Source organism: Bison bison, unplaced genomic scaffold, assembly GCF_000754665.1.
Source record: "Bison bison bison isolate TAMUID 2011002044 unplaced genomic scaffold, Bison_UMD1.0 scf7180017864311, whole genome shotgun sequence".
NCBI lineage: Eukaryota > Metazoa > Chordata > Mammalia > Artiodactyla > Bovidae > Bison > Bison bison.
The window spans coordinates 116613-143957 of NW_011494883.1; the positions used below are offsets into that span (position 1 = coordinate 116613).

The window sequence follows — 27345 nt, forward strand, 5'->3', positions numbered from 1 at the left end:
CAACCTGATGTTACATGAGTTTCTTGAGCCTCTTTAGTCACAGATGGGACATATATGAAAGAGAGAGTAAAGGAAGAAAGGAAAAGTGTGTTCTTCCTACTCTCCCTAGTCAGACATTTGTGTTTGAGGATCTTGTAGTTAAGAAACAGGCCATGCGAGGAAGAACTTTTGTGGTCCAATATTTAATGCTCCCTTTAAGGGAAAAAAACAACAAGGTAATTTCTTGGCTGTTACTTAATGCCATCAGAATAGGGCGGGGGAGACTATTTAAATTATCCAAGGGTCCTACATGGGAAAAAAATCCCATGTTTTGCCCGTGGGGTTGCATGTGAGAAATAGGACTTAACATCTATAGTAAGTAAACCCCTTAATTATTATAAAAGAGACTTAAGTTTGTCTGTTTTAAAATGACCGTTTTGTACCCTGCTGTGTTTCCAGAATCTAGCACAAGAGCTGACATAGTGTGTGCTCAGTAAATATTGTTGAACATGTGAATTATTGTATTTATTTGACCTTTCACTGAATCTGGAAAATAAGTTGCAGCACATTTTCCATGTCTCTGAGTACCCGTGCTATGGTCCTTGAGTAGTTTGCTCCACTAATCTTGTTTCCATGGTGAACTGAGTTCGTATCTACTCTCTCGGGGGATGTAGGAGGTTGGCAACATCTCTGTTAATTGTGAGGTCACCAGTAAGACCTGGCAGTGGTGAGTACTTCCCCAAATCGCAGCTGTGCGGCTTTCTCAGTGGTCTCATTCAGTTCCACTTCAAGCACATAACTGGGCTGGAATTGCATGAGATTTAAGTGCTGCGAGTGCTCATCACTGTGGTGAGTGACTCTGAACAATCGCCCAGTGACTAACCCTTTAAGGAGGAGGTGCACAGCTGAATGTGTACCAGCTCAGTAAGTGCCAGGGTAGGTGGCAAGTTGGAAGCGACCTTTTCCTTAAAAGAAATACAGGTCAGGCAAAGTTAGTTAATACATTTAAACTCTCCAGTGACTCAACAAAGTGGAACATGTAGAATTCTCTCATTTGCATTGGAAGAAAGTCACATTGTTATGACTGTGAGAACCCTGATTGATACAGGCAGGAGAATGTTCTTTGGCTCCGTTTTTGTTGTTGAATTTAGCAGCAACATGAACATGTGTGTTTGACCATCTTGTGCAGGATGACTCATTTTTAACCTGAATGCTATGGGTTAGACAGGGCAAGCGCATCTTCAGAGTGAACCGAGTAAGAACTTATTCCTGTCTTTTCTTCAAAGCCTCTTCTGCTGCTGCTGCTGCTGCTGCTAAGTCGCTTCATTTGTGTCCAACTCTGTGCGACCCCATAGACGGCAGCCCATCAGGCTCCCCCGTCCCTGGGATTCTCCAGGCAAGAACACTGGAGTGGGTTGCCATTTCCTTCTCCAATGCATGAAAGTGAAAAGTGAAAGTGAAGTCACTCAGTCGTGTCCGACTCTTAGCGACCCTATGGACTGCAGCCTACCAGGCTCCTCTGTCCATGGGATTTTCCAGGCAAGAGTACTGGAGCAGGGTGCCATTGCCTTCTCCAAAAGCCTCTTCTAGAAACAGTTAATTCTGATTTTAAAAGTCAGCCGTACAAGCTCCTACTTTTCCTTTAACCTTCCTAGTCCTTCCTCCTCCGTGTCCTTTACTGATTGTTACTCTCCTCAATGGTAGGATCTTCAGGTTTGGTCTTAAGCTCTCTACCGTTCTCCCTCTTTATTCTCTTTCTGGATAACATCACTCATCACCATGAAATGAAATACTATCTTTATGTTGGCAGTACACAGATGCATATCTCTAGGTTAAAACTCTCTACAAAGCTCCATATACCATCTGTCTATTTTGATTCCTCTGCTAGGGTGTTTCACAGTTATATCAAACCTAAGACAGCCTCATCAGAAACTTTGATTATCTGCCCTGAAAATCTATTTCATCTCAGTATTTGACATTTTTATCTCAATTACAAAATTTATCTCCCTTTCTTGTGTACCTAAGACAGACACTCTGGAGTCATCTTTAATTCTCTGTTATTGTCCCTCTATGGAACAGCATTGAAAAACATTAACAGATTGAGGTGGTTGCTCTCTGGTTTGGGTGTGAAACCACAGTTAATCTCAAATGTGTTTACTTTGTGTCCACATTCTTAGTTTGAACACGTGTTACTTTCTTGGTCTAGCCATCATGATCTTGCACTTGAACTAGTATGCTGCTGCTAAGTCGCTTCAGTCGTGTCCGACTCTGTGGGACCCCAGAGACAGCAGCCCACCAGGCTCCCCTGTCCCTGGGATTCTCCAGGCAAGAACACTGGAGTGGGTTGCCATTTCCTTCTCCAATGCATGAAAGTGAAAAGTGAAAGTGAAGTCACTCAGTCGTGCCTGACTCCTAGCGACCCCATGGACTACAGCCTACCAGGCTCCTCCATCCATGGGATTTTCCAGGCAAGAGTACTGGAGTGGGTGCCATTGCCTTCTCCTGAACTAGTATAACTGACTTCAAACTGATCTCCCTCATTCTACTCTTGTCACCCTGTAATCTGCTTTTCAAAAAAGAACAAGAATGACTTTCTTCCAAATGTAACAGATTATGCCATACACTGTTGCTTCCAGTTACACTTCAGATGCCATCTAAATGTGTTTGATGTTCTTCAGAGCTCTACATAAATCATGCCCTGCCAACCTCATCTGTTCTGTATTTGCTGCTACAATTATTTATTTGTGACTCCCACCTCTGCTTCCGACTCCACATCACTCCTTTAACTGTTCTGTCTATAGGTATTTCTCACGTAGAGTTTACACTGATGCCACCATTATTTATTGCTTTGGTCACTGCAGTGACTTCCCAACAAGAACCCTCCCAATTCAACCTCTCTTAAATTAAAATGTGATGTAAGCCATTCATGTACATCGTTTGAAAAGTCAATAAAGTTATAAAAATTACAGTGTAAAAAATAAATTTTTTTGCTCCCTCCTCTCCAGCTTTGATTTCTTTCCTTAAGGAGCAATTGCCTTTCTTTTAGCATTAACACTTACTTTGCTTTTATATTGCTAAGTAATACAGTCATAATGTTTATTCTTTCTTATTTTTAAAATGTGATGTAAACATGACACACAAATATATATGGTTATAAATAATCATTTAAAATTGTACGCTTTTATAAAACTCAAAGTTGATACATTGAGTTCCTCCTACCTATTTTCCAGAGTTATAGCCTTGGTATATGGCCTCCTTCACCTAAAATACCACTGTTCTCTCAATTGCATTGTTTTCTATGGCTGGCTCCTTCAGTTCTTGTCTCAAATGTGATCTCCTTAGATAGGTTTTATTGGGGTACCCTCTCTGGCATCTGTAGTTCAGTTCAGTCGCTCAGTCATGTCCAACTCTTTGCGACCCCATGAATTGCAACACGCCAGGCCTCCCTGTCTGGCATCTTAACCTCTGCTATATTTCTTTCAGATCTCTGTTTGCTTTTTTAATGATACTTTTCCTACTTTATAATATCTTAAGTATATTTTTCTGAATAGTTCACTTTTTCCTGACTTTTTGCATAATGTATAAGGTCTGTGAAGATAGAGATTAAATCTGTTTTCATCTTTGAATCCTCAGTGCCTTGCCTCTTGCCATATTGTGGGTATTCAGTCAGTACATTTGTAATGAAAATTAAATAAGCACCAGAAAGATACAGCAAAACTAAATAGCTTTTGGCTGGACTGGTTGATAAACTTAGAAGTAGATTTAAAACTGAATTTGCTCTCTTTTTCTCAGCTTGTTGTTTTCTTATTTTAAGAATGCATAGACACCCTAGTGGATTAATGAAAAAATATAACTAACAAGAGATTATATTAAAGTGAATGGAATATAAAAAAAAATACGAAAATCAAGTTTTTCTTGATATGAGCAAAAATTCTCCTATAAAATGAGAAAGTAACCATTATAATAACCAAAAAATCAATTAGTTTTGGATAATGAACCATTAGGATGGGGTATTCATTTTCAGCTCTACCAGTTTTTACCACTTCCTTTTTACTTCTTCAGCATAGAACAGCTTCTATTTATTATCATACTGTGATGTTGTTTATAATGACATTGCAATGTTGTTGATAAAAAGGACATTTTTGAAATTGTTTTTAAATCCATATTTCTGTCAAATGTTGGGGAGAAGTTAGAAGAAGGCAGTGGTTTTCAAGAAAATAGGGAAAGCATTGTAAGAGTAAAGTCTATTCTTCTTACAAATTAAGTATAATTGTCATGTAGTTAAAATAATACCGTTGACAGAGCATAACCCAGAAGACTGTCATGAGGTGTTCCATAATAAAATCTGTAACCAGGGTCTGAGGAAAGATAGGTGGTCTAAAAACAGAAGTAGAATTTTATCAGGGTTTATTTCTGAATATGAATCAAATAAGTGACACTGCTATGGATTAAGGCCCTGCGTTCCTTCTTAATTATCATTTCCCATATATCACTTAGCTACAGCTGCACTAGTTTTGCTTTTCCTTAAAGTGTCTAAATTTGTTCCCCTCTCAAGGATTTGTTTCTCCCTTTGCCTTGCATCTTGGCCTGACATCTCTGATACGCTAGATTTCTGCTTAGATATCACCTCACCTGAAAGGCCATCCCCACATCACTGTCTTACCCCTTTATAACATTTGTTGCCTGAGTTCATATTATACATATATAAGTGTTTATTGAATAAACAGGATTCAAGGTGTATCAAAATAAAACAGATTGTTTGCCTTTTGATTGTTCATATTTGTTTTTCTGGTCATCTGGTGTTGTTTATTCTTGGGTTGTGAGAAGTCCCATGGTGAATTTAGTCACAGAAAGTCTCTGGTAATTAAAAATATTTGTCCCATAATCATCAAACCATCCAAATTCATATAAATTTAAAATTTCTCTGAGATGCATGCTCTCCACATTCAGGCTTTCTGAGAGCTCATCATTTGCAGTGAGGAATGGGGACGTGGAGTTAGAGTCCTCATTCTCTCCCATGTAGAGCTGTTATTTCTCCTGCTCAGCACACTGGGTTCCTCTACGTTCCCTGGGACTGAAGCTCTAAGGGGAAGGAGAATGGCGTCACAGATGGTGTGACTGAGCTTTATGATGGGTGCTTGAAGTGGACACACTCTTTCTCTGTCACAGTCCATATTCATTGATTCTTAGGAGGCTTTCCTCCTCAGAGCTGCCCCTGAGCCCCTGAGGGCAGGGGCTTACTTGTTCACTTACTTGTTCTTTGAGGAGAATTAGTTCATCTTTTCCAAATGGTCACTTTCAGCTCCTGCTTTCTTCTTTAGGTAGCTGGTGGGATACTTCCAAGCTATATTGTCCCTTGGCTTTTATTGTGAAATAGAACACAGACATAAATAAGCGCACACATCATCAATGTAAAGCTTATCTGATCTGATCTGATCTGAGTGGAGAAATTGTAAGTTTGACCTGGTTGAACAAATAACACGTTGTCTCCCCACCTGGGGTATGAGTTGGTGATGGGCTTGTCAGTCTTGTTCACTGCTGTACAGCTCTGGCTGTTCAAACTTCATTCATACTCATAAGCATTTTATTGAGTAGAGGGTTGAGTGAATGAATAATAAGATTGTGATATATTTAGAACATAAGTTACTATTCAGCAATAAAAGCCAACTTATAAAGACTGTAATACTATTGGGGTTTTGGTACGATATTATGGAAATACCTAAACAAACTTTTGGGCCAGTCCAATATTAAACAAAATAGTTACTAAGCTTTTCTTAGATGGGAAAATAGAGTAGAACATAAAACTTTAGAATATGTATATGTGTGTATAGGTACACACATGCACAGATAGAGAGACACTTATGTGTATATGTTAATAGACCAGAAAGAAATATATGCATACATATTGATATATATATACACACTTTTGTATGATGAAATTTGAGATGACTGTTTTCTTTTTTCAACTGTATTTTTAAAATGTTCTGCTATTTAAAAGTTCTGATTTTTATGATCAGAAAACATTTTAAGAAAAAGAAAAGAGAATTGAGAGAAAGGAAGGAGGAAAGAAAAACAAAAGCCTTGAACTGTTCTCCCAAATCTGCCGTGGGAGAGAGATTGAGTTTCCGCCATTGGAGAAGGCCTGGAGATGAAAACCTCCTCACTCAGAAGGCCAGTATGCCTTTGGCAGCCCACATGCCTGTCACATAAAACACCTCTAGATAAAAACTCAGAGCCTAATGTGGTATTTTGGTCTTCTGCTTTGTGAAGGATGGGGCCTGGCCTTGCTCTTTTTTTTCTTTAATTTATTTTTTAATTGAAGGTTAATTGCTTTACAGAATTTTGTTGTTTTCTGTCAAACATCAACATGAATCAGCCATAGGTGTACATATGTCTCCTCCGTCTTGAACCTCCCTCTCTATCCCAACCCTCTAGGTTGATACAGTGCCTCTGTTTGAGTTCCCTGAGATGTACAGAAAATTCTCATTGGCTGTCTATTTTACATATGATAATGTAAGTCTCCACGTTACTCTCTCCATGTATCTCGCCCTCTCCTCTCCTCTCCTCTCCCTGTGTCCATAAGTCTGTTCTCTTGGTCTGTTTCTCCATTGCTGCCCTGCAAATAAAATTTTCAGTACCATTTTTTTAGATTCCATATATGTGTGTTAGTATATGATACCTATATTTCTCTTTCTGACTTAACTTCACTCTGTATAATAAGCTCTAGGTTCATCTACTTCATTAGAACTGACTCAAATGTGTTTCTTTTTATGGCTGAGTAATATTCCATCATGTATATGTACCACAACTTCTTTATCCATGGGGCTTCCCTGATAGCTCAGTTGGTAAAGAATTGCAGGGTCTCCTGCAATAGACCCTGGTTCAATTCCTGGGTCAGGAAGAACCCCTGGAGAAGGGATAGGCTACCCACTCCAGTATTCTTGGGCTTCCCTTGTGACTCAGCTGGTAAAGAATCCCTCTACAATGTGGAAGACCTGGGTTCAATCCCTGGGTTGGGAAGATCCCCTGGAGAAGGGAAATGCTACCCACTCCAGTATTCTGGCCTAGAGAATTCCATGGACTGTATGGAATTCCATCAGGTCGCAAAGAGACAGGACTGAGCAACTTTTAGTCTCACTTTCACTTTTCTTTATCCATTCATTTGTCGATGGACATCTGGGTTGCTTCCATGTTCTAGCTATTGTAAATAGTGCTGCAATGAACATTGGGGTACTTGTGTCTTTTTCAGTTTTGGTTTCCTCAGGGTATGTGCCTAGGAGTGGGATTATTGGATCATATGGTGGTTTTATTCTTTAGTTTTTTAAAGAATCGTCATACTCTCTTCCATAGTGGCTATTCCAGTTTACATTCCTACCAACAGTGCAAGAGGTTCCCTTTTCTTCATACCCTCTCCAGCATTTATTGTTTGTAGACTTTTTGATAATGACCAGTCTGACTGGGTGAGATGATATCGCATTGTAGTTTTGATTTGCGTTTCTCTAATAATGAGCGATGTTGAGCATTTTTTCATGTGTTTGTTAGCCATCTGTATGTCTTCTCTGGAGAGATGTCTGTTTAGGTCTTTTCCCCACTTTTTGATTGGGTTGTTTGTTTTTCTGATACTGAGTTTTATGAACTGCTAGTATATTTTGGAAATTAAAGTGGGACCTAATTAAACGTAAAAGCTTTTGCACAGCAAAGGAAAGTAGAAACAAGGTGAAAAGACAACCCTCAGAATGGGAGAAAATAATAACAAATGAAACAACTGGCCTTGCTCTTGATATCAGATTTTGAGCATCTACCATGTGTGAGGTGTTGTGCTTGACATCAAATGCTCAGTGCAGATTTTTAAAAGATGAGAGTTATTTGGAACAACAGTCCAAGCAGGTCTTGCCTTTTCAGATAGCCTCACAGAAGAGGCAGCACATGTTGCAAGCCCGGTGGTCTTTGGTTTGAACCCTGTCCTCACCATACACTCATGCACAGTAAGTCTTTTTGAAGCTTGGCTTTTTCAACTGCAAAATGGGTGACATTAACAGAGTTATCCCAAGCTGGCTGTTTGATTAAATTAAATAATGTACATATAGTATCTGGCATACTGGCATGTTATTTTCTTCTATTCTTGTTTTCTTGTAAACATTTCAAAGTAAGTTTGAAAAGGGAAGAAGAAGGGACTATATAGTTTATTTTAGCCTGGCTAACTAGAAAAGAGTCATGTAGAGAAATACAGACTTAAAGAGGAGGTGCTAGTTTTGGGGGCAATTATAATGCATCTAAAGTGAGATGAGGAGTAAGAGACAAGGAGAAAGGATCTTGAATAGAAGCAGTGGATCTGGAAGGAGGATTTGGGAGTCATTTCCCTGGGGACTTATAAATTTGTTGGAAGTGATAAATGCAAAGAAACAAGACCTGCCTTGTGGGTGAGGAAAAGGACCTGTTTAAGGAAACAGAAACAGTTGCTAGAGAAGAAGATAAGTGGAGCCATGGAATATTCTTGGAGGAGAAAAGTGGTCAAGGGTCAAATGCCCAAGGGAGGAGAATAAAAGGAAGGACACGGTGGGTGGCCTCAGAGCAGTTTTCCAGTCCAGTGGGGGAAGCTAGAATGCTGGTGGAAATACAAGGAGAATGTAGGTGGCGAGCAAATTCAGTGCTGTATTAAAATCAATTTGGAAATTGGGAGGCTTTAGCTTCTATCCTTGACATTCCCATGAACTCTCTGTGTGATTTTGGGCAAGTCATACAAGATTTCTAAGCCTTGGTTTTCTCAATTTTAAAAATCCAGATGGCCGGATGAGTCTAAGTTTCCTTCTACCATTGTTGTTTCATGATTCTTTTTGAAGCCCTTTGGCAGGGAAAGTAAACGGAATGATGTTAACAATGTGGTCACATGAAAACTTTTCCTAAAGATAAAACTTGGACACACAGGAAAGCAACACTGGAAATGCCAAGAGGGAAGGAATCAGATTGAAGTTTTGCCTCAGATGGAGTCACAGGTAGAGTGTGGCTCAGAGCAGCCAAACGTATCTATTTTCTTTTCTTTCAAAAGCAAAAGTGAAATTAACATTGAGTGAGCACCTGCTCTGTACCAGGCCCTGTGCATCGAAGGCATGGTGACAAGCACTGAGCCCCAAGCCCTCCCTGGAATAGCTCATGGTCTCATCAGACAGTCATGCAAACAGCGTTCAAAGGGGGCCTAAGTGCAAGAATGGAAAAGGTGGATAGAGGAGATGGTGGTTACTTTGGAGAGGGGACAGGGTCAGCTTGAATTTGAAGAAATAATTTTCCATACCAACAGTGACTTTTCTGGGAAGAGAAACCAGCAAATGCAGTGTACTAAGATGTGACTGTGCAGCTAAAAGTTATTCTGAAATATGTTAAAATGTAAAGTTTGTTTACACAGTAAAATTTGTCTGTAGTGGTTATATGTGAAGTTTCAATGGAGAGGCAGGCAAGAGTTTATCATAACTGTATGACTTATATATCTTCATTTGGAGTTGATCCTCACAGTCATAAAGGGAAAACTGAAAAGATTGAGTCAGGAGAGTATTTTAGTATGATATGGTAAAAAGATAGATATGGGATCAGACGTGTGTTTTCCTACAGATTTATGTATTATGTATAGTAAGAGTTGGATATGACTGAAGTGACTGATCATGTATGCATAGAATACATAAAAGCTTGAAAAACTACTCCCGCTTAACAGTAATATTGGAAACGAAGTTTCATTTGAATAAAGCATAAAAATGAACTTACAGTATTTTAATTTATGTCAATCCCTATGTGATGCTTATGTTTTCAACTATGTATTTTATTTACTTAATGAGATATATGCTATAACATTACCATACAAGAGAATATTTTGGAAAATATAACCAACATATTCACATCATGTAGCGTATAAGACATTTGTGTGAAATGTTGTTATAAACAGTGTGCAGATGCCAGATCCCTTTCAGCCTCTGTTACTGCTGTTTAGAAGGCAAACACTTATGCTTCTTCCAGTGGCTCATGGATTCTCTAATATACTTTCCAGTTAGATAATAAACTAATCATCCTCAAACCTTCATTGACTTTTTCTGTCAAGAACTTTGTCATTTGATGTTTTCAGTTATATTGATTCATCTTATTTTGGGGCTACATTTACCTGTTTCTCTACTCAAATCTTCCCTAATAGCTTCTCTGATAGCTCAGTTGGTAAAGAATCTGCCTGCAATGCAGGAGACCCTGGTTCGATTTCTGGGTTGGGAAGATTTCCTGGAGAAGGTAAAGACTACCCACTCCAGTATTCTTGGGCTTCCCTTGGGCTCAGCTGATAAAGAATCCACCTGCAATGCAGGAGACTTGTGTTCAGTTCCTGGGTTGGGAAGATTTCCTGGAGAAGGTAAAAGCTACCCACTCCAGTATTCTGGCTTGGAGAATTCCATGGACTCTGTAGTCCACGGGGTTGCAAAGAGTTGGACACAACTGAATGAGTTTCACTTTCACTTTCTACTCAAGTCAGACATCTTTTTTTTTTTTAATACTTGTTAAATTAATTTTTATTGGAGTACAGTTGTTTTACAATGCTGTGTGTTCTACTGTTCAGCAAAATGAATCAGTTATATGTGTACATATATCCCTTCTTTGAAAGGATACCTGATAAGTAGGAAGCCAGGCATCTTTTAACCAGTTTCCTGGATTTTGCATCTTCTTTGCCTTTCTGCGAATGCCTCTTCTCATAAGAAGTAACTTTTATCCAAATTCTACTATCCCGCCAGATAGCAGAGTCATCTCATAGCCTGAAATTATAATGATCTACCACAGACAGTATTTACTTCTTGTGATGTGCTGTGTATTTTTTAAAATAGGATATTATTAAAGATTCTTGCCATATGTAGTTTTAGCCCTCAGATATATACCTTCAACTAGTCAACTGAAAGTTCATGTAGAAAACTGAGGTCCTGGGAAATAAAACAAATTTCCAAAAAAGGAGAATGGAAAAAATAAAAAGAGAACTTGAGGTAATTATATTAGTAGTGCATCAGCTGATTAAGTGAATAGGAATTAAGGTAGGGGAAGTGAAGTAGTTAACCTAGTAAGAGTAGCAACTTTAAATTTTTAGTTATTTTTATTTATGCTTACATTACTACTTTAGAATCTGTTCATCTATTTAATAGACTGTAGTTGATCTGAATTTGAACAACTGAAACATTTGCATTAGGTGACTTGAATCAATGATATATAAAAATCCATGCACATTTGTCAGATCAAATTTCATGTTGTGATTAGGAATTGGTGGCTGTGATAATACACTTATATGGAGATTAGTGTATATGGCTGTTTTAAAAAACACAGGAGTATCTAAATGGAGAGATAGTAAAATATCAGAACCAGTAAGGCAAGAAACGGCTGGTAACTTATTTTCAAATAAGCAGTGGTCAATTTGCAAAACACTGAAATGCTTGCTAAAATGTCAAATCAAATAAAAGCGTTCAATACAATAGGAGAGATGCCACTGTATGAGAAGATGCACATAACAACAAATAAGGCAGTTAACTTTTAACTAATTTCATTTCCAAATGTTTGCATGAAATACCTCAACATTGTTAACATCATTTTGAAAAATCTAAGAAGAAGAATCTTGGAGAAAATACTTATATAGTTCACATTTATTTTGGAGAATGTATTGTGCCATTTTAATGCACTACTAATTTTCTTTCCTTCTAAAATTAAACTTTGGGAGCAAACTCCGAGAGATAGTGAAGGACAGCAAAGGGAAGCCTGGTGTGTTGCAGTCTGTGGGGTCGCAGAGAGTTGGACACGATTTAGCGACTGAACAACAACAACAAAAATTAAAAGGATAATGTTTCCTGAAGTGAATGCTGTGTAATTATGCATTGTTAAGCATCGATGTGTGTGTTAGTCACTCAGTCGTGTCCGACTCTTTGCAACCCCATGGACTGTAGCCCGCAGGGCTCCTCTGTCCGTGGAATTTTCCAGGCAAGAATACTGGAGTAGGTTGTCATTTCCTTTTCCATTATCAAGCATAGGAGAACTTGTAAAGAGACTTTGATCTAGATTTATGTTCTTCCATGGCTTGTAAATTCACAGCACAGATAAGATGATCCATTTTGTTATTGGAATAGGTCCCCTGTTCATGGGGACATAGAAAACCTCATGACTTCCCTGCTTGACAGATGCCAACCCAAGCTAGAGAACTTCCTGTGGCGTAGGATAGTACTGATCTCAGATAGGAAGCCGTTGCCTGAAGAGAATCTGAATACTTGATGCTAAATATGCCCCAAAGTGAACTGAGTCTGGCACATGGGGTCAGAGAGCAAATATATATTGAATGAATTAGTCATCATTTATAATTATTCCAAGGCTAGCCACTCCAGTATTCTGGTCTGGAGATTTCCCTGGACTGTATATCCATGCGGTCACAAAGAGTCAGACATGACTGAGCGACTTTCATTTTCACTGTAATTATTCCAGCTTCCCTCATAGCTCAGTTGGTTAAAAATCTACCTGCAATGCAGGAGACCCGGGTTCGATTCCTTGGTTAGGAAGATCCTCTGCAGAAGGAAATGGCAACCCACTCCAGTATTCTCACCTGGAGAATCTCATGGACAGAGGAGCCTGGCAGACTATGGTCCATGGGGTTGCAAGAGTCGGACATGACTTAGCAACTAAATCACCACCACCATAATTATGCTAACAATTTTTTTTTTCAAAGTGACCTTCTTGTTTTTAAAAATGTATATAGATAAAATCCTAACACAATAGAGAATTGTATGTCATGAAGAGTTTTCCAAATCATATCTTAAAAAAAAAAACACATCTACTTGAAACAATATTTAATATGCTAATATGGTGATACAAGAGTTGCAAAGAGTCGGACATGACTGAGCGACTTCACTTTTCTTTATGGTGATACAAAAATTTTAATTTTTTGGATTCTCAGAGCTCTTCAGTCCACTCTTAAATGTTTGGCTGCTATATTTATTATAATTATATTTATGAATAACATAAAAATTATGCCAAACATTTATTAAAAGGTTACCCAGCATCAGATTCTATGCTAGAACATAGAACAAAATGTTCGTTTTGTTGTTGCTATTTAGTTACTAAGTTGTGTCTGACTCTATTTGTGATGCCATGGACAGTACACCCCGCCAGGTTCCTCTGTCCATGGAATTTTCCAGTCAAGAATACTGGAATGAGGTGCTGTTCCTTTCTACAGGGGAACTTTGCAAAAGTGATTGAACCCCCATCTCCTGCATTGGTAGACAGGTTCTCTACCACTAAGCCACCTGGGAAGTCCTTATGATAGGAACATTACATGTGGTTAAAGATGCTTTAAAAAAAAATCTTCCAAAGAACACTCTGAAGCTGTTGTATAAAGACACTGTAAGTTTTTCATACTTACATGGTAGTGATAGGTTATAAACCCAAATAATCTTAAGTCTAGAATCTGTTCTTGATGTTATTAAATTTTATATGATAGTATGCAATTAAATTTTATAGGATTTGTTATTATAACTCTTCCCATGCTTATAACCTGTTGAAAGAATATATCAGATTACAAATTTATGATTTAGGGAAACTAAGCATCATAGCTGGCATGCTGCAATTCATGGGGTTGCAAAGAGTCAGACACGACTGAGCGACTGAACTGAACTGAACTGAACTGAAACATCATAGCAGTTATTATTTTAGTCATTAGCTACACTGTCAGTTTTATTTGTGGCTTTGGATACTGACTGAATCTCAGAATCACACTTATTCAAACAAGAGAAACATATTTCTGTATTTTCATAATCTCAATCAATGATAATATGACACCACTTATCCTCAATCTGACTTCCCTGGTGGTTCAGTTGGTAAAGAATCCGCTTGAGATGCAGGAGGCTTGGATTCAATCCCTGGGTTGGGAAGATCCCCTGGAGGAGAGCATGGCATCCATTCCAGTATTCTTGCCTGAAGAATCCCCATGGAGAGGAGCCTCGTGGGCTGCAGTCCGTGGGGTCGCAAAGAGTTGGACATGACTGAGCGACTAAGCATACATTCTGTCCTCAATCCATATGTAGATGTATAATAATCATTATATCTTTAATGAGTATTATTTAAATTTAAAAATATTTGATATTCTCTCTTATTCCCATCAAATTTGACTCTAGGGAAAATTTTATGTGTTTCATGTATCTAATTAAAATTGAAGCTGATTTCATATTTGAGAGAATGAAAACATGTATAGAGAGTAAAAGAACTCATTGGAAGTTAAACTTAACAGAAATGCCCCAAATACAGATATGCCTGATATTTTAAAAGAATCATTAGAATAGAAATGTTTTGCATTATCCCCACCCACAAGTGATATGTGTGTGTGCATATGTGTGAAGAGGAGACGGAGAGGAAGAAACTGAGAAAGAGACAGGGAAAGGAAGGAAGGGAGAGAGGGGACGGGGACACAGAGAGGTGATGGAACTGCTGTTCCAGTAGTTAAGAATTTTACTAGTGATATAAAACCTCAATAAAATGAAATTGGTAAGGATTTTTAGATTTTATTCTTCAGGTATCTTATAATGTCAGTTCTGTACAAAATAAAATGTGATAGCATATTGGCAGTCACTTAGTCTTTCCATATAGAAGATGCAATACACTTTAGTAATTCAAACAAAACAAAAAGCCTTTTTTTCTTAGGAAAAAGTTTTAGCCTAAATTAAAAAAAAATATACAATGTGGAACAATGACTATATCTGAAGAAATAATTATATTATGATGCTAATTATATGTGAAACAAAATGAACTATATATAATTTTTATAAAATTAATACAAAATGGTATTTGAAAACTTTAATATTACCATATCATGTATGAATAATGCAGGTTCTAAGGGATTACTTCTTCAAAATTGTTTACTAATGAGTTAACAGTGTAAGTAATCAAGTATGCATTTTATATATTAATATATATTATAGTAGACTAAAATAATAAAAATTGGAAAGATCAAGTCATGTTTTCTTCCATGTAAAATATTTTCCTAGTTATAACTTAACTTTATACTCTAAAAAAGAAAGGAAAGAAATGACTAGGTTTAGCTTTAATATGATAAAAGAATACTTATTTGTTATAAGTTCATCTTGCTGATTATAACTGAATTTTATAGTTTTTAGCCCCCTGTTCACAACTGGCTAACTTTAAAATATGGTATTGTATGAAATTAAACTTGTTTATGTAAGTGATACTTCCTTTTTCTGTAATTTATTGTTCAAGGGTTTAAAAAAATGTTTAAAAGAAGACTTGAGAGTATTTTATATAATAACTGTAATGCTATATATCCTACATTTTTTGTGGTATATTACATAAATTACTTTATTAAATAATGATTGTCAAAAAGTTGGACTGTGTGGTGTGTGCAATTAAAAACTGTGTTGCTCTTCTGTACATGCTGTACATATAAGTGACCCCATGGGTCTCCCAAAGTGAGCCTTTAACATTCCAGAATTTTTACTGTGCATCTGTTGCTGGCATCTAGCCTCCCACCCACACAGGCTAACTATATGAAGTTTATGCTAGTGCAATAAAGTACCTGAAGATGAAGTAATAAAATGGGAAGACAGTTACCTTATTAGTGGGGTTGCTAAAATAGCTTCACTAGAAAAAAGTATGCATATACATGGAAGAAAATAAAGTGTGTGTGTGAGTGGGAGAACTAGAAAGTAACTTAATTGAATAAGTTACTTAATTGAAACTAACTTATGAACAGGTATTTCATGTGTATCTTTCTATGTTATATATTCCAGATGGGATTTATACAGCTTAATGAGGACTTCATATTTATTGAACCACTCAATGATACAGTGGCCATCACGGGTCACCCACATCGTGTATATAGGCGGAAAAGGTCCATGGAGGAAAAAGTTACAGAGAAGTCTGTTCCTCACAGTCATTACTGTGGTGTTATTTCAGGTAATGCCTTGTCCTGAAAGGGTTTAATTAAATATGCAATGTGAGATGAATCCTGGAATAAATCCTCCCACCCTCCTCCCTTCTTCCCTCCATGCCACTCTTCTACCCCGTGCTTTTTTTTTCCTTGCCTTCCTACCTTGCCCATCCTTCCCTCTCTTTGTGTCTATCCATCTCTCCATGGCTTTATCTTTTTTTTTTTTTTTTAATGTGGAATCTCTCTTGGTTAATGACAATTACATATATTTTTTTGACTTGTTTTCTATGAAGTAGTATATTTTAATATAAAAATGGAATAACTTCAGATATTAATACAATGCATGCTCTATATCCCTCTTGAACTGTGAAGTGTTCCTCATGGGATTCTGTTCACCTAACTGGAATAGAAATGACACTGAGAGAGCTCCAGATCCCCTGAAACTGAATACTGTGAGCTCATGGTCTTATTTTAGTTTACTTCTATGTGAGCATCATAGAAATCTCTGTACTTTGACCAGAAGATCTTGCACTTTCTTCTTTTTCTGTTTGATTCAAGTAAAAATCATCTTGATGGTTAATATTAATAGAGGAATAGGAAGAAGAGTCCTATTCCTAGGAATAGAAAGAAATTCAAAGATTTACTTCTTTGAATTTTATTCTCAGTATCAGAATATCTTAAATCTTAAAGTTTAAGTGGCTCACAAACATCTCCAACCATCAAATCCTAGTCTCTGTTTGTCTGCCAATTTTTCACAGAAATAAAATGGGGTTGCTGTTTGGTACACGTCCTTATTACTTCCTTTGGCAGAGATATGTAGCATTAGCAAGAAGGGTAAGGAAAAATGAATGATTTCTATTACATAAATAGGACCTAAAAGTTATAGCCAACATTCAGCAGTTTCCCTAGTAAAAATGTTTGGACATCTAATCCAGACACCTCTGAATATTCACTGATATGAGAAATAGCTCCATTTAGAATCTGAGGAAATATGAATTTATTGAAGAATTTTTGGTGTAAAGGCTTTAAAATTGACTTGGAGATTTAGAATTAGGTATTATCGTATTTAGTGCCAAGATAGCAACTTGAAAATTGGTTATGGTATTTGAGGTTGATTTAGGTATAGAAATTGTGATAATAAGTAACATTTTCAGAGGCCTTGGCATGTTCATATCATCAGTTGTCTAGGAGGATCAGATTCAGACAGGATTTCAGTATGTTTCTGTTTAGAACTACTATCTCAAATTAATCTCTGATCTCTGTTTTCTTTTGCTAAAGCTCATGGTATCAGTCTGTATGAGAACTGGTTCAGAATTCTTCAGAAGTGGTTAAGTGACTCTACCTCTGTGTCACATTATTCAAAGCGCATTATCAAGTCATTTTAAATAAGACACACCCATCTTCTCTATTCTAAGAAATATAGACACACTGGAGATAAAAAACAGCTGGACAAAAGTCATAGTCTGAAAAAGCAAAAGAAAAGTTTTATATTGTGAGACAATAACAGCAACGATTGGATATAGTCCATTTAAGGAGATTGCCTTGTGTGAGTTACACTGAAAATCTGCACTATGCAACTTTTGAATCATAGTAAGTTCCAGCTGTTCTAATTACTCATGTATACAGATGACATAAAGTAGGCTTTATATTGCAGTATGTATGGAGGAAAGATTTCTAGAAAATTCTTATTTTTGATGGGTTTTATAAATCATAAATACATGGTTCATATTTGACAGACCTTGTTCATAAACTTTCTAATTTTTTAAAGACATGACTTATATTTTAATTAACCTGTTTGGATCAAGCACTTGCATGCAAGGATTGCTAAGCTGTTTTCTAAATTCTCTTAACTATCTTCAGTGTTTTTTAAGGGAAATTTAAAAATCATTTTAAAATTAGCAATCTGTGAAATAAAATATCCATTTACTTATACTGATATATCTAATTGTAGTTTTTCCCTTCTTATTTCAGGATAATATATTAGCATATTAAAGAACATTCAGATCTGGATAATGTTGCAGCAACTGCCTTTGCACAATGGAATCATAAAGTTTACTTGTATTCAACTTGGTCTTAGCCTATTCCCCTTCATCATGTTAATGTTTTAAGTGTATTGTGTTTATGTGTATTGATTCTATAAATGCTTTTTCCTAAACACATACCTTCATAGTTTAGTATGACTTTGTCATGTTCTTTTATTAAAAGATAACATAAAAGAAAGAAAGGCGCAGGAGATTGAGAGTCAGAGGCACCAGGTTCAAGGCCTAGCTTCAGTCTCACTCTAGCTAGGTACTCTTCTTCACTTCCCTTGAATTTATGAACCTTAAAATTCTTTATTTGAAACATAGGAGAACCAGTCATGTCACAGGAATGTAGAGCTAAATGACACAGCTCTTATTCTCACGAGGTAGACCAATGTATTATTTTGGGCAAACTTGTAAATGAGTAATTAGGCTATCTATAATAAGCTCAGTTCAGTTCAGTTCAGTCGCTCAGTCGTGTCGGACTCTTTGCAACCTCATGAACTGCAGTATGCCAGGCCTCCCTGTCCATCACCAGCTCCTGGAGTCCACCCAAACTCATGTCCATTGAGTTGGTGATGCCATCCAGCCATCTCATCCTCTGTCATCCACTTCTCCTCCTGCCCTCACTCTTTCCCAGTAGCAGGGTCTTTTCAAAATGAATCAGCTTTTCATATCAGGTGGCCAAAATATTGGAGTTTCAGTTTCAACATCAGTCCTTCCAATGAATACCCAGGACTAATCTCCTTTGGGATGGACTGGTTGGATCTCCTTGCAGTCCAAGGGACACTCAAGAGTCTTCTCCAACACCACAGTTCAAAAGCATCAATTCTTTGGTGCTCAGCTTTCTTTATAGTACAGCTCTCACATCCATACATGACCACTGGAAAAACCATAGACTTGACTAGATGGACCTTTGTTGGCAAAGTAATGTTTCTGCTTTTGAATATGCTATCTAGGTTGGTCATAACTTTCCTTCCAAGGAGTAAGTATATTTTAATTTCATGGTTGCAATCACCATCTGCAGCAAATTTGGACCCCATAAAAATAAAGTCGGCCACTGTTTCCCCGTCTATTTCCCATGAAGTGATGGGACCAGATGCCATGATCTTCATTTTCTGAATGTTGAGCTTCCAACTTTTTTACTCTCCTCTTTCACTTTCATCAAGAGGCTCTTTAGTTCTTCTTCACTTTCTGCTATAAGGGTGGTGTCACCTGCATATCTGAGGTTATTGATATTTCTCCCAGCAATCTTGATTCCACTTGTGCTTCCTCCAGCCAGCATTTCTCATGATGTACTCTGCATATAAGTTAAATAAGCAGGGTGACAATATACAGCCTTGATGTATTCCTTTTCCTATTTGGGACCAGTCCGTTGTTCCATGTCCAGTTCTAACTGTTTCTTCTTGACCTGCATACAGGTTCTCAAGAGGCAGGTCTGGTGGTCTGGTTTTCCCATCTCTTTCAGAATTTTCCACAGTTTATTGTGATCCACATAGTCAAAGGCTTTGGCATAGTCAATAAAGTAGAAATAGATGTTTTTCTGGAACTCTCTTGCTTTTTTGATGATCCAGCAGATGTTGGCAATTTGATCTCTGGTTCCTCTGCCTTTTCTAAAACCAGCTTGAACATCTGGAAGTTCACAGTTCATGTATTGCTGAAGCCTGGCTTGGAGAATTTTAAGCATTACTTTACTAGCGTGTGAGATGAGTGCAATTGTGCGGTAGTTTCCTTGGAAGGAAAGTTATGACCAACCTAGATAGAATATTCAAAAGCAGAGACGTTACTTTGCCAACAAAGGTTCATATAGTCAAGGCTATGGTTTTTCCTGTGATCATGTATGGATGTGAGAGTTGGACTGTAAAGAAGGCTGAGCGCCGAAGAATTGATGCTTTTGAACTGTGGTGTTGGAGAAGACTCTTGAGAGTCCCTTGGACTGCAAGGAGATCCAACCAGTCCATTCTGAAGGAGATCAGCCCTGGGATTTCTTTGGAAGGAATGATGCTAAGGCTGAAACTCCAGTACTTTGGCCACCTCATGTGAAGAGTTGACTCATTGGAAAAGACTCTGATGCTGGGAGGGATTGGGGGAAAGAGGAGAAGGGGACGCCAGAGGATGAAATGGCTGGATGGCATCACTGACTCGATGGACGTGGGTCTGAGTGAACTCCGGGAGTTGGTGATGGACAGGGAGGCCTGGCGTGCTGCAATTCATGGGGTCGCAAAGAGTCGGACACGACTAAGCGACTGATATGATCTGATGTGTAAAATGAAAAACATTTGTGAAAATTTAGTGGATGTTGTTAGGTGGGGAAAGAACATTTTGGGGAGAAGGGAGAATAAATACAAAAGCATAAGGGCAGAAGAAATCATCTACTAGGCGAGCTGAAGCCAGTGTCTGCAGTGTGGACAGGAGGTTCAAGCCTGGAAAAGTAGTCACAGATGAGATAATGAGGGGCCTTGAGTACTGTGATAATAAAGACTTTGTCTGGAAGGCAAAATGTGGTCTTTCAAGACTGTAAACAGGCCAGTGGCCATCAATATTTATAAAGTTGTGAGTATGCCTAGGACTCTATGCGAACAAGAACGAGATTTATAGCATTGAAGAAGACCATCTATTTGATCAGGATAACAGATCATCTGTGTTCGTAGAGCTAACTTAACCCAGCCACTACCGATATAGTTTCCATATGCCAGGCGTGACATCGTGGAGATGATCATCAGTGTGTGGAGGGTATTATGGGGAGCACATAGTGTCCACCTGTATATCCTCATTTACAAATGTCTTTTTTAACTGGGAGTGTGTGGTATCAACTCTATTGTTTTGATGCATGCATCTGGGTAGAAAATGATCTCAAGGATTGAAGAGATGAAGAAAGAGCTCAGCATGCTTGATATGGACAATGAAGACATTCAAGAAAGCCACTTAGTAAAAAGATGACTTCAACATGCATGATTTTCACACACAGTGGCTAACTCATATGACAGAGTCAGAGAGTCATGGTATTGAGATTCTTAAGAAAACTAAAATGTTCCAAATAGCCTATTTAAATTAACACACAAATATGGATGGAGTACACTGACAGTTTGGGGCCAAACACAGCTGTCATTAGTTGGGGCAATAAAGGGAACAAAAGCTTTACTGTCTCTCCTTTACATGGTCTCTTAATCACTCTTAATGTGATTGAAAAGCACCGAATGTTATTTTTTTCTTTCGTCTCTGTCTCCTCCATGGGCATGTCTTCTTCCATATATATACCCCCTAAATGTAGGCATTTCCCAAGACTTCCTCCTTTTCTTTCTACATCTCATGCCACAGGCTTCTCTGGAATGATAGAGTCAAAATCCATGGGTCCATCTTTACTCACACATTGTTTTGTTCCAAACTCTACCCCCATTTTAATCTCTCTCCTGACAGTCAGGTGTTTAAGTACCTCCTACTCCCATGTCTCTTAGGCACCTCATACTTAATAAATCTGTGGCTGAACCCATCATTTTTCCTCCCAGATTCTGCTGCTGATACTCCCACTATCTACCTGGTCACTGAAAAATAACCACCCTACCCACCTCCCCCCACCCACACACACATAAAACAAACAATAGCAAAAAGAAAGAATAATCCTAACCATTATCATTTTTTCTCTGTTTCTTCTGATTAATTTTACTGGGCTCCCCTGATAGCTCAGATGGTAAAGAATCCATCATCTGTGTAAGAGATGAGGGTTTGATGCCAGGTTGGGGAGATCTCCTGGAGAAGGGTATGGTACCCCACTCCAGTATTCTTGCCTGGAAAATCCCTTGGACAGAGGAGCCTGGCAGGCTACAGTCCATGGGGTCACAAAGAGTTGAACATGACTAAGAAACTAGCACTTTCACCAAAGGTGATATCTACTTTCTAATATTTTGCCTATTATCTCTTCCTTTCTGTTCCTACCACTGTGTGATTTTTACCCAGAAGACCATTGATGTATCCATTTAGGAGAGATGGTAGATCTGTGTCTGTGTATCTATATGTCTACCTATCTTTCCTCCACAACCAACTTATTGGGTGTTGACCCTGCCAAGATGAGCCTTTTCATATACTTATAGGAATGTCTCCTACTAAAGACTTTAAGTTTATATGATGATATACTAATATATAAGTAGGATTGTGATTACAATGGAAAAAAAAAGAAACTACAAAATTCATTCCTAACTGTTGTAGATCTTAAGATACTAATACAATTAGTTTCATTTGCTGTCCTTCATCAGGGTCTTTGGTATTAACTGCTGGTACTAAATATGGACTCATAAAATTTACTTTTAACTATAGTGATTCTGATCTTGGGCGGCCTTGACCTGCAACAGCTTGAAGTGGAGGTTGGGTACCCCCCAGAGACTGAGGCCAGGTCACGGCAGTGAGAGCACCAAATCCTAGCTGCTAGAGCAGTGGTCAGTGACAAGGCTCTGGCTTTTTGACTTCACAGGAAAGAATTCCCACTGAGTCACTGAGTTGTGCCCTCATGGCAGGCTGAGGGACTTCCTTACTTATATGGGGCATTTCATCTGGGTTTCCTTTGCCAATCATTTTGTTTTGCCTGACTCACAGTCCATATTTTGTTTATCGTAGGATCCTTCCATGTGTGCATATGCAGCTGTTAGCCAAGAGGGATTCGATCAAACAGTCCTGTGGGTAGACTGGCATCAGTTAGCATCACTCCCTTTTTGAGTCCCAGGGAGCCTTTCTGCCCATGTATAGTTGGGGAGGTCTCCTGTCTCTGAGAGTGAGAAATGTGTTCTGGGCAGGGCCCCACCTCCTCTCTCAATTAATCCTACTATTCTCATCTTGGAGTTCCAGTCCACAGGGAATGAATCTCCAGTCACTGTGCCTTGGAGGCAGGGGCTCATCTACCTCCTGCCTCAATTCTGTTGCAGATGGCTCCTGTTGATTTTGTCATTTTTGCATTTTCCTGTTTCATGATATAATGCTTATTTTTGTTAAATAAGGGCTCTTTGCATTTTATTTTCATGACACTTTGGTTAACTTAGGTAACTGATCTCCTTAACATTTGGGTAAAACTTCATTTGTTAAATAGATTTTTAGTTTGTGTCCCCATGAGAAAAAAATGAGAAACTGTAATTTATGGAGATTTCTGAGAACTGTGAAGTTACCAGCAATTGTGATGGAATCTACTTCACATTAGACCTCAGAGCTAACTTATTTGGACCTAGAAGTTAGTAATAGAAGGAACCCAGAAGTTTAATAACAGAAGAGATAAACTAATTGTGGCATCATGAAACTGTGTTAGAAGGGAAGTAAGGTGAAACAAGTAGTAGAATAGAATAAAATACACACCAAAGTCAAGTACCTGGAACAAGCCTCTAGAAAAGGAATTTATCAGAAACCAAGAGGATGAACTAGAACTACGAGCATACACACCTCACGGTTCAAAACAAAGTTAGATATGTCCATGTAAACATGACTAATTGGACATACTTGTTTATATCCATGGGATTCTGTTAAACACACATGTTGACTTCTGGGGATTCCACTAAAATTAGAATAAAAAAATTTAAAAGATGTTGGCCAACAAGTACAGATTTGGGAAAGAAGATGGCAGTTATTTAGTAACATCAGCAGAATTTCAGTAAATGGCAAGGAGAAGAGCAGATGATCGCTGATTTAACAGTAAATGGTGGAGATGGCTGTGCAGTTATAAAAAGTTGTTAAAACTAAATGAATTGTACATTGAAATGGCTACATGTTATGGCATGCAAATTATACCTCAAGAAAGCTGTTAAAATTACAAATTCATTATTAAAGCACAGCACACACATAGGAAGTTGTGCAAATGATGTGTCCGACTGCTGAATTTTCCCAAAGTGAAGCATAAGTAGGTACTACTCGGATCAAAATGTAGAAAGTATCAGCACCATAGATGTTGCCCTTGTGCCCACTCTTCGGCACTAATTTCTCTTAGCCCTAGATCGTCACTATCCCGACTTCTAACATCCCATCTTCCCAGTTTGTGATGTTCCTATAAATGGAATCATACACTGCCTACTCTTTTGTAATTGCTTCTTCTGTTCAGCAGTATGTTTGTGAAGCTCATCTGTTTTCACTGCTCTATGAAGTCAAGTGAAGTGAAATGAAAGTCACTCAGTCGTGTCTGACTCTTTGCGACCCAATGGACCATACAGTCCATGGAATTCTCCAAGTCAGAATACTGGAATGGGTAACCTTTCCCTTCTCCAGGACATCTTCCCAACCCAGGGATAGAACCCAGGTCTCCCATGTTGCAGACAGATTCTTAACCAGCTGAGCCACAAGGAAAGCCCTCAGTGCTATATAGCATTCCATTTTATGAATAGGAGAGAATTTCTTTATCCATTATACTATTGCTATTAATGGTTAGTTGAACCATCAATAGCACTGCTATGAGTAATTTTTACACCTGATTTGCATGTATTTCTAATGACTATGTACTTTAGAATGTTGATCATTGGGTGTGCAATTATTCAGCTTTAGTGCATACTCCCAACCACTTTTTCATTGTTTATCCTAATTTAAACTCCCAGCTCATATGAGTATGGGACTTCCAGTTGTCCTTACCTTCTTGTTAACACTGAATATAATCATGTCTATCATAGCCATTCTGGAATTGTATTTAAATTATTGTGGTTAATTTGCATTTCCTTGACCAATGAGACTGAGCACCTTCTCCTATGCTAATTAGCTTTTTGAATCTCCCTTTTGTTAGAAATGCCTGTTCAGATTTGCAGCCAGTTTTTCAGTTCAGTTATCTGTCATTGACTTAGAGTAGCTTTTCATTTATTATGGAAAAGTTCTGTAATTATCTTCTACCACTTGGTTGAATGATTTTCATTCTGATAGTAGCATATTTTCGTAAACAGAAATTTTCCATTTTTATATAAATGTATAAAGATGTTTATTGGTGGTTGCTAAGTCGCTTCAGTCGTGTCCGACTCTGTGCGACCCCATAGATGGCAGCCCACCAGGCCCCGCCGTCCCTGGGATTCTCCAGGCAAGAACACTGGAGTGGGTTGCCATTTCCTTCTGCAATGCATGAAAGTGAAAGTGAAGTCGCTCAGTCATATCTGACTCTTAGCGACCCCATGGACTGCAGCCTACCAGGCTCCTCCATCCATGGGACTTTCCAGGCAAGAGTACTGGAGTGGGGTGCCATTATTGGTGGTTACTGGTTTTATTTGGCCTTGTTTGAAGAATCTGCTGTGTTGAGGTCATAACTTCTGTATTATTCCAATGGATGACAGAACCAATTCCTTTGTAGCCCATGCATAGTTGGAGTAATAAGAGGCATTTACCTGCAGAGGAGCCTGGTGGGTTACAATCTATGGGGTCTCAAAGAGTCAGACACGTCTTAGTGACATTAGGATGCATGGAGCAGTCACTTCAGGCACTTCTGGCAAGTAGACCTTTATCTTATTGCTGGTTTCCAAAAGAAAACCATGATGTCTTTTATTTATGGAATTATTTTATTTATACATACTAATGTGATCTTATTATTGGCCCATACAACTCTAGAAAGCAAGTGTTACTGTTATTCATTTTACAAATGAGGAAACTAAGGCTGACTGAGTGATGTTAGTTTCCCGAGGGGTAGAGTTAATCAGGGGTAGAAGTCCAGTCTGTCTGATCCCAAAGCCAAATGCTCATTTAGGTTCCATGGTCTTGCTCATCACTATATCATCAGCACATGTTGGTATTCAATAAACTTTCTTTTTAATTATTGAAGAGGTGGAGATTTTTAATCATTTTGCTAAGATAGAGGCACATTTGAAAATTCATTTCTGTGTTGCAGATAAAGGAAGACCTAGATCTAAAAAAATAACAGAAAGTGGAAGAGGGAAACGATATTCATACAAATTACCTCAAGAATACAACATAGAGACTGTAGTGGTTGCAGATCCAGCAATGGTTTCCTATCATGGAGCAGATGCAGCCAGGAGATTCATTCTAACCATCTTAAATATGGTAGGCAAACTTTAAAGTGCGCTTGGAATTTTTTCAAGAAAACTCTAAGGAAGAAATGTGTGAGTATAATGAAGTTCTTTAAAAATTAACTCATTACTATTCCTTTCTTTTATTGACATCAGTAAGAAAAAATAGGTGTATCAAACTGATCCATCTCAAGAAAGATATCAAAATAATAATTGATACCTTCTAGTAATAAAACCTTATTGTTAATTTGATGTGGCAAAACTCTTTTTCTATTATTCTTTTATCTCTTTTTTTGTGCCCTTCTTTTCCTTCTTTTTTATAAAAGGCCATTTGTTGAAATAGCAGAAATGTTGTATTTGTTTATATGTATGGCCCCACCCAAAGTACTGTAGATTATGAGGTGGAACAAAAATGGAGGTTGGTGATCCACTGAGCTCTTACGTAGGTATGTAAAATTGCATGTCAGCTATAATACTAGTTGATGAGTAAGATGTGTTAGCTAAAGCTAACTTTGGTTGATATTTTGGACCAAAGAAATCTAACTTGTACCTGGGATTTGAATCCTTGTACCTTCTGCCTGAATCCTTTGACTTAACTATATACCCTGTTGAGTAAACTTCCTTCAAGGCAGAATGAGAAGGTTTTCATGGAGAGTGTTTCTTAGGAGAGAGTAAACAAAAATGAAAGCCAACGGCAGATGTCCATTTATAATTTGAGTTGCCATATAAGGCAAGATAAGAACCACTAGTACAAGGATAAATACTTAGCTACTGAACAACCACTTCATCAGCATTTTGTAAAGGGTAGACAGGCATAGCCTACCAACTTCAGTCTCTTTTAAATAGTACTGCCTTGGAAAGTGTGGGTTTAGTATGCCAATTTTAATTTTCTGTAGTAAGTTAAATAGTCAGTTTAAAAAAAAAAAATCAAGGTACCGCATAAAAAATTTGCCTTGCTTTCCAGCATTGTTACATATGCCATGTTTTGGAAATATCAGTTATAATGGTGACCTGAAACCGTTAAGCAACAATAGCATGTCTTCATGGGCAGCACTGAAGGGGAGGAGCTTTGAAAATCCTGTTCCTGTTTGGCAGTTGTCCTGGGGAGAGTAAAAACTGTAAAGGATAAATTGGGAGGTGGCATAAAACAGGCTGTTTTGGGGATATTTTCTCAGAAGAAAGGACACTGGCATTTTGTGATCTTAAGAAAATTTCTAGGATTTAGTTACTAAAATTCTTCTCTTCACTATTGTGGAAAGCCCAATCTTCCCTCTGCCCCCACCCCCATTAAAATGCTTAGATTATCGATTACAGTGTATATTATCAGAATGCTAGGTCTAAATTTCTTGGTGTCTAAAGTGAATTAGTTATTGCTTATTAAGCTAATTTTAAAGTAATTAAAAATTTTTTTTGAAATATATAAAATTGCTCAACTGAATTGAGACTTCTCCCTGTTCTG

The 27345-nt window shown here is 37.9% G+C and overlaps 1 protein-coding gene across 1 annotated transcript in view; it reads left to right on the top strand.

Annotated features, from left to right (window-relative positions):
• ADAMTS19 (ADAM metallopeptidase with thrombospondin type 1 motif, 19) overlaps positions 1-27345 on the top strand; it is a 275020-nt gene that overhangs the window by 46476 nt on the left and 201199 nt on the right. Inside the window, 2 exon segments of the mRNA XM_010852422.1 lie at positions 15765-15930; positions 25748-25920. Coding sequence (XP_010850724.1) covers positions 15765-15930; positions 25748-25920 — 339 coding nt within the window.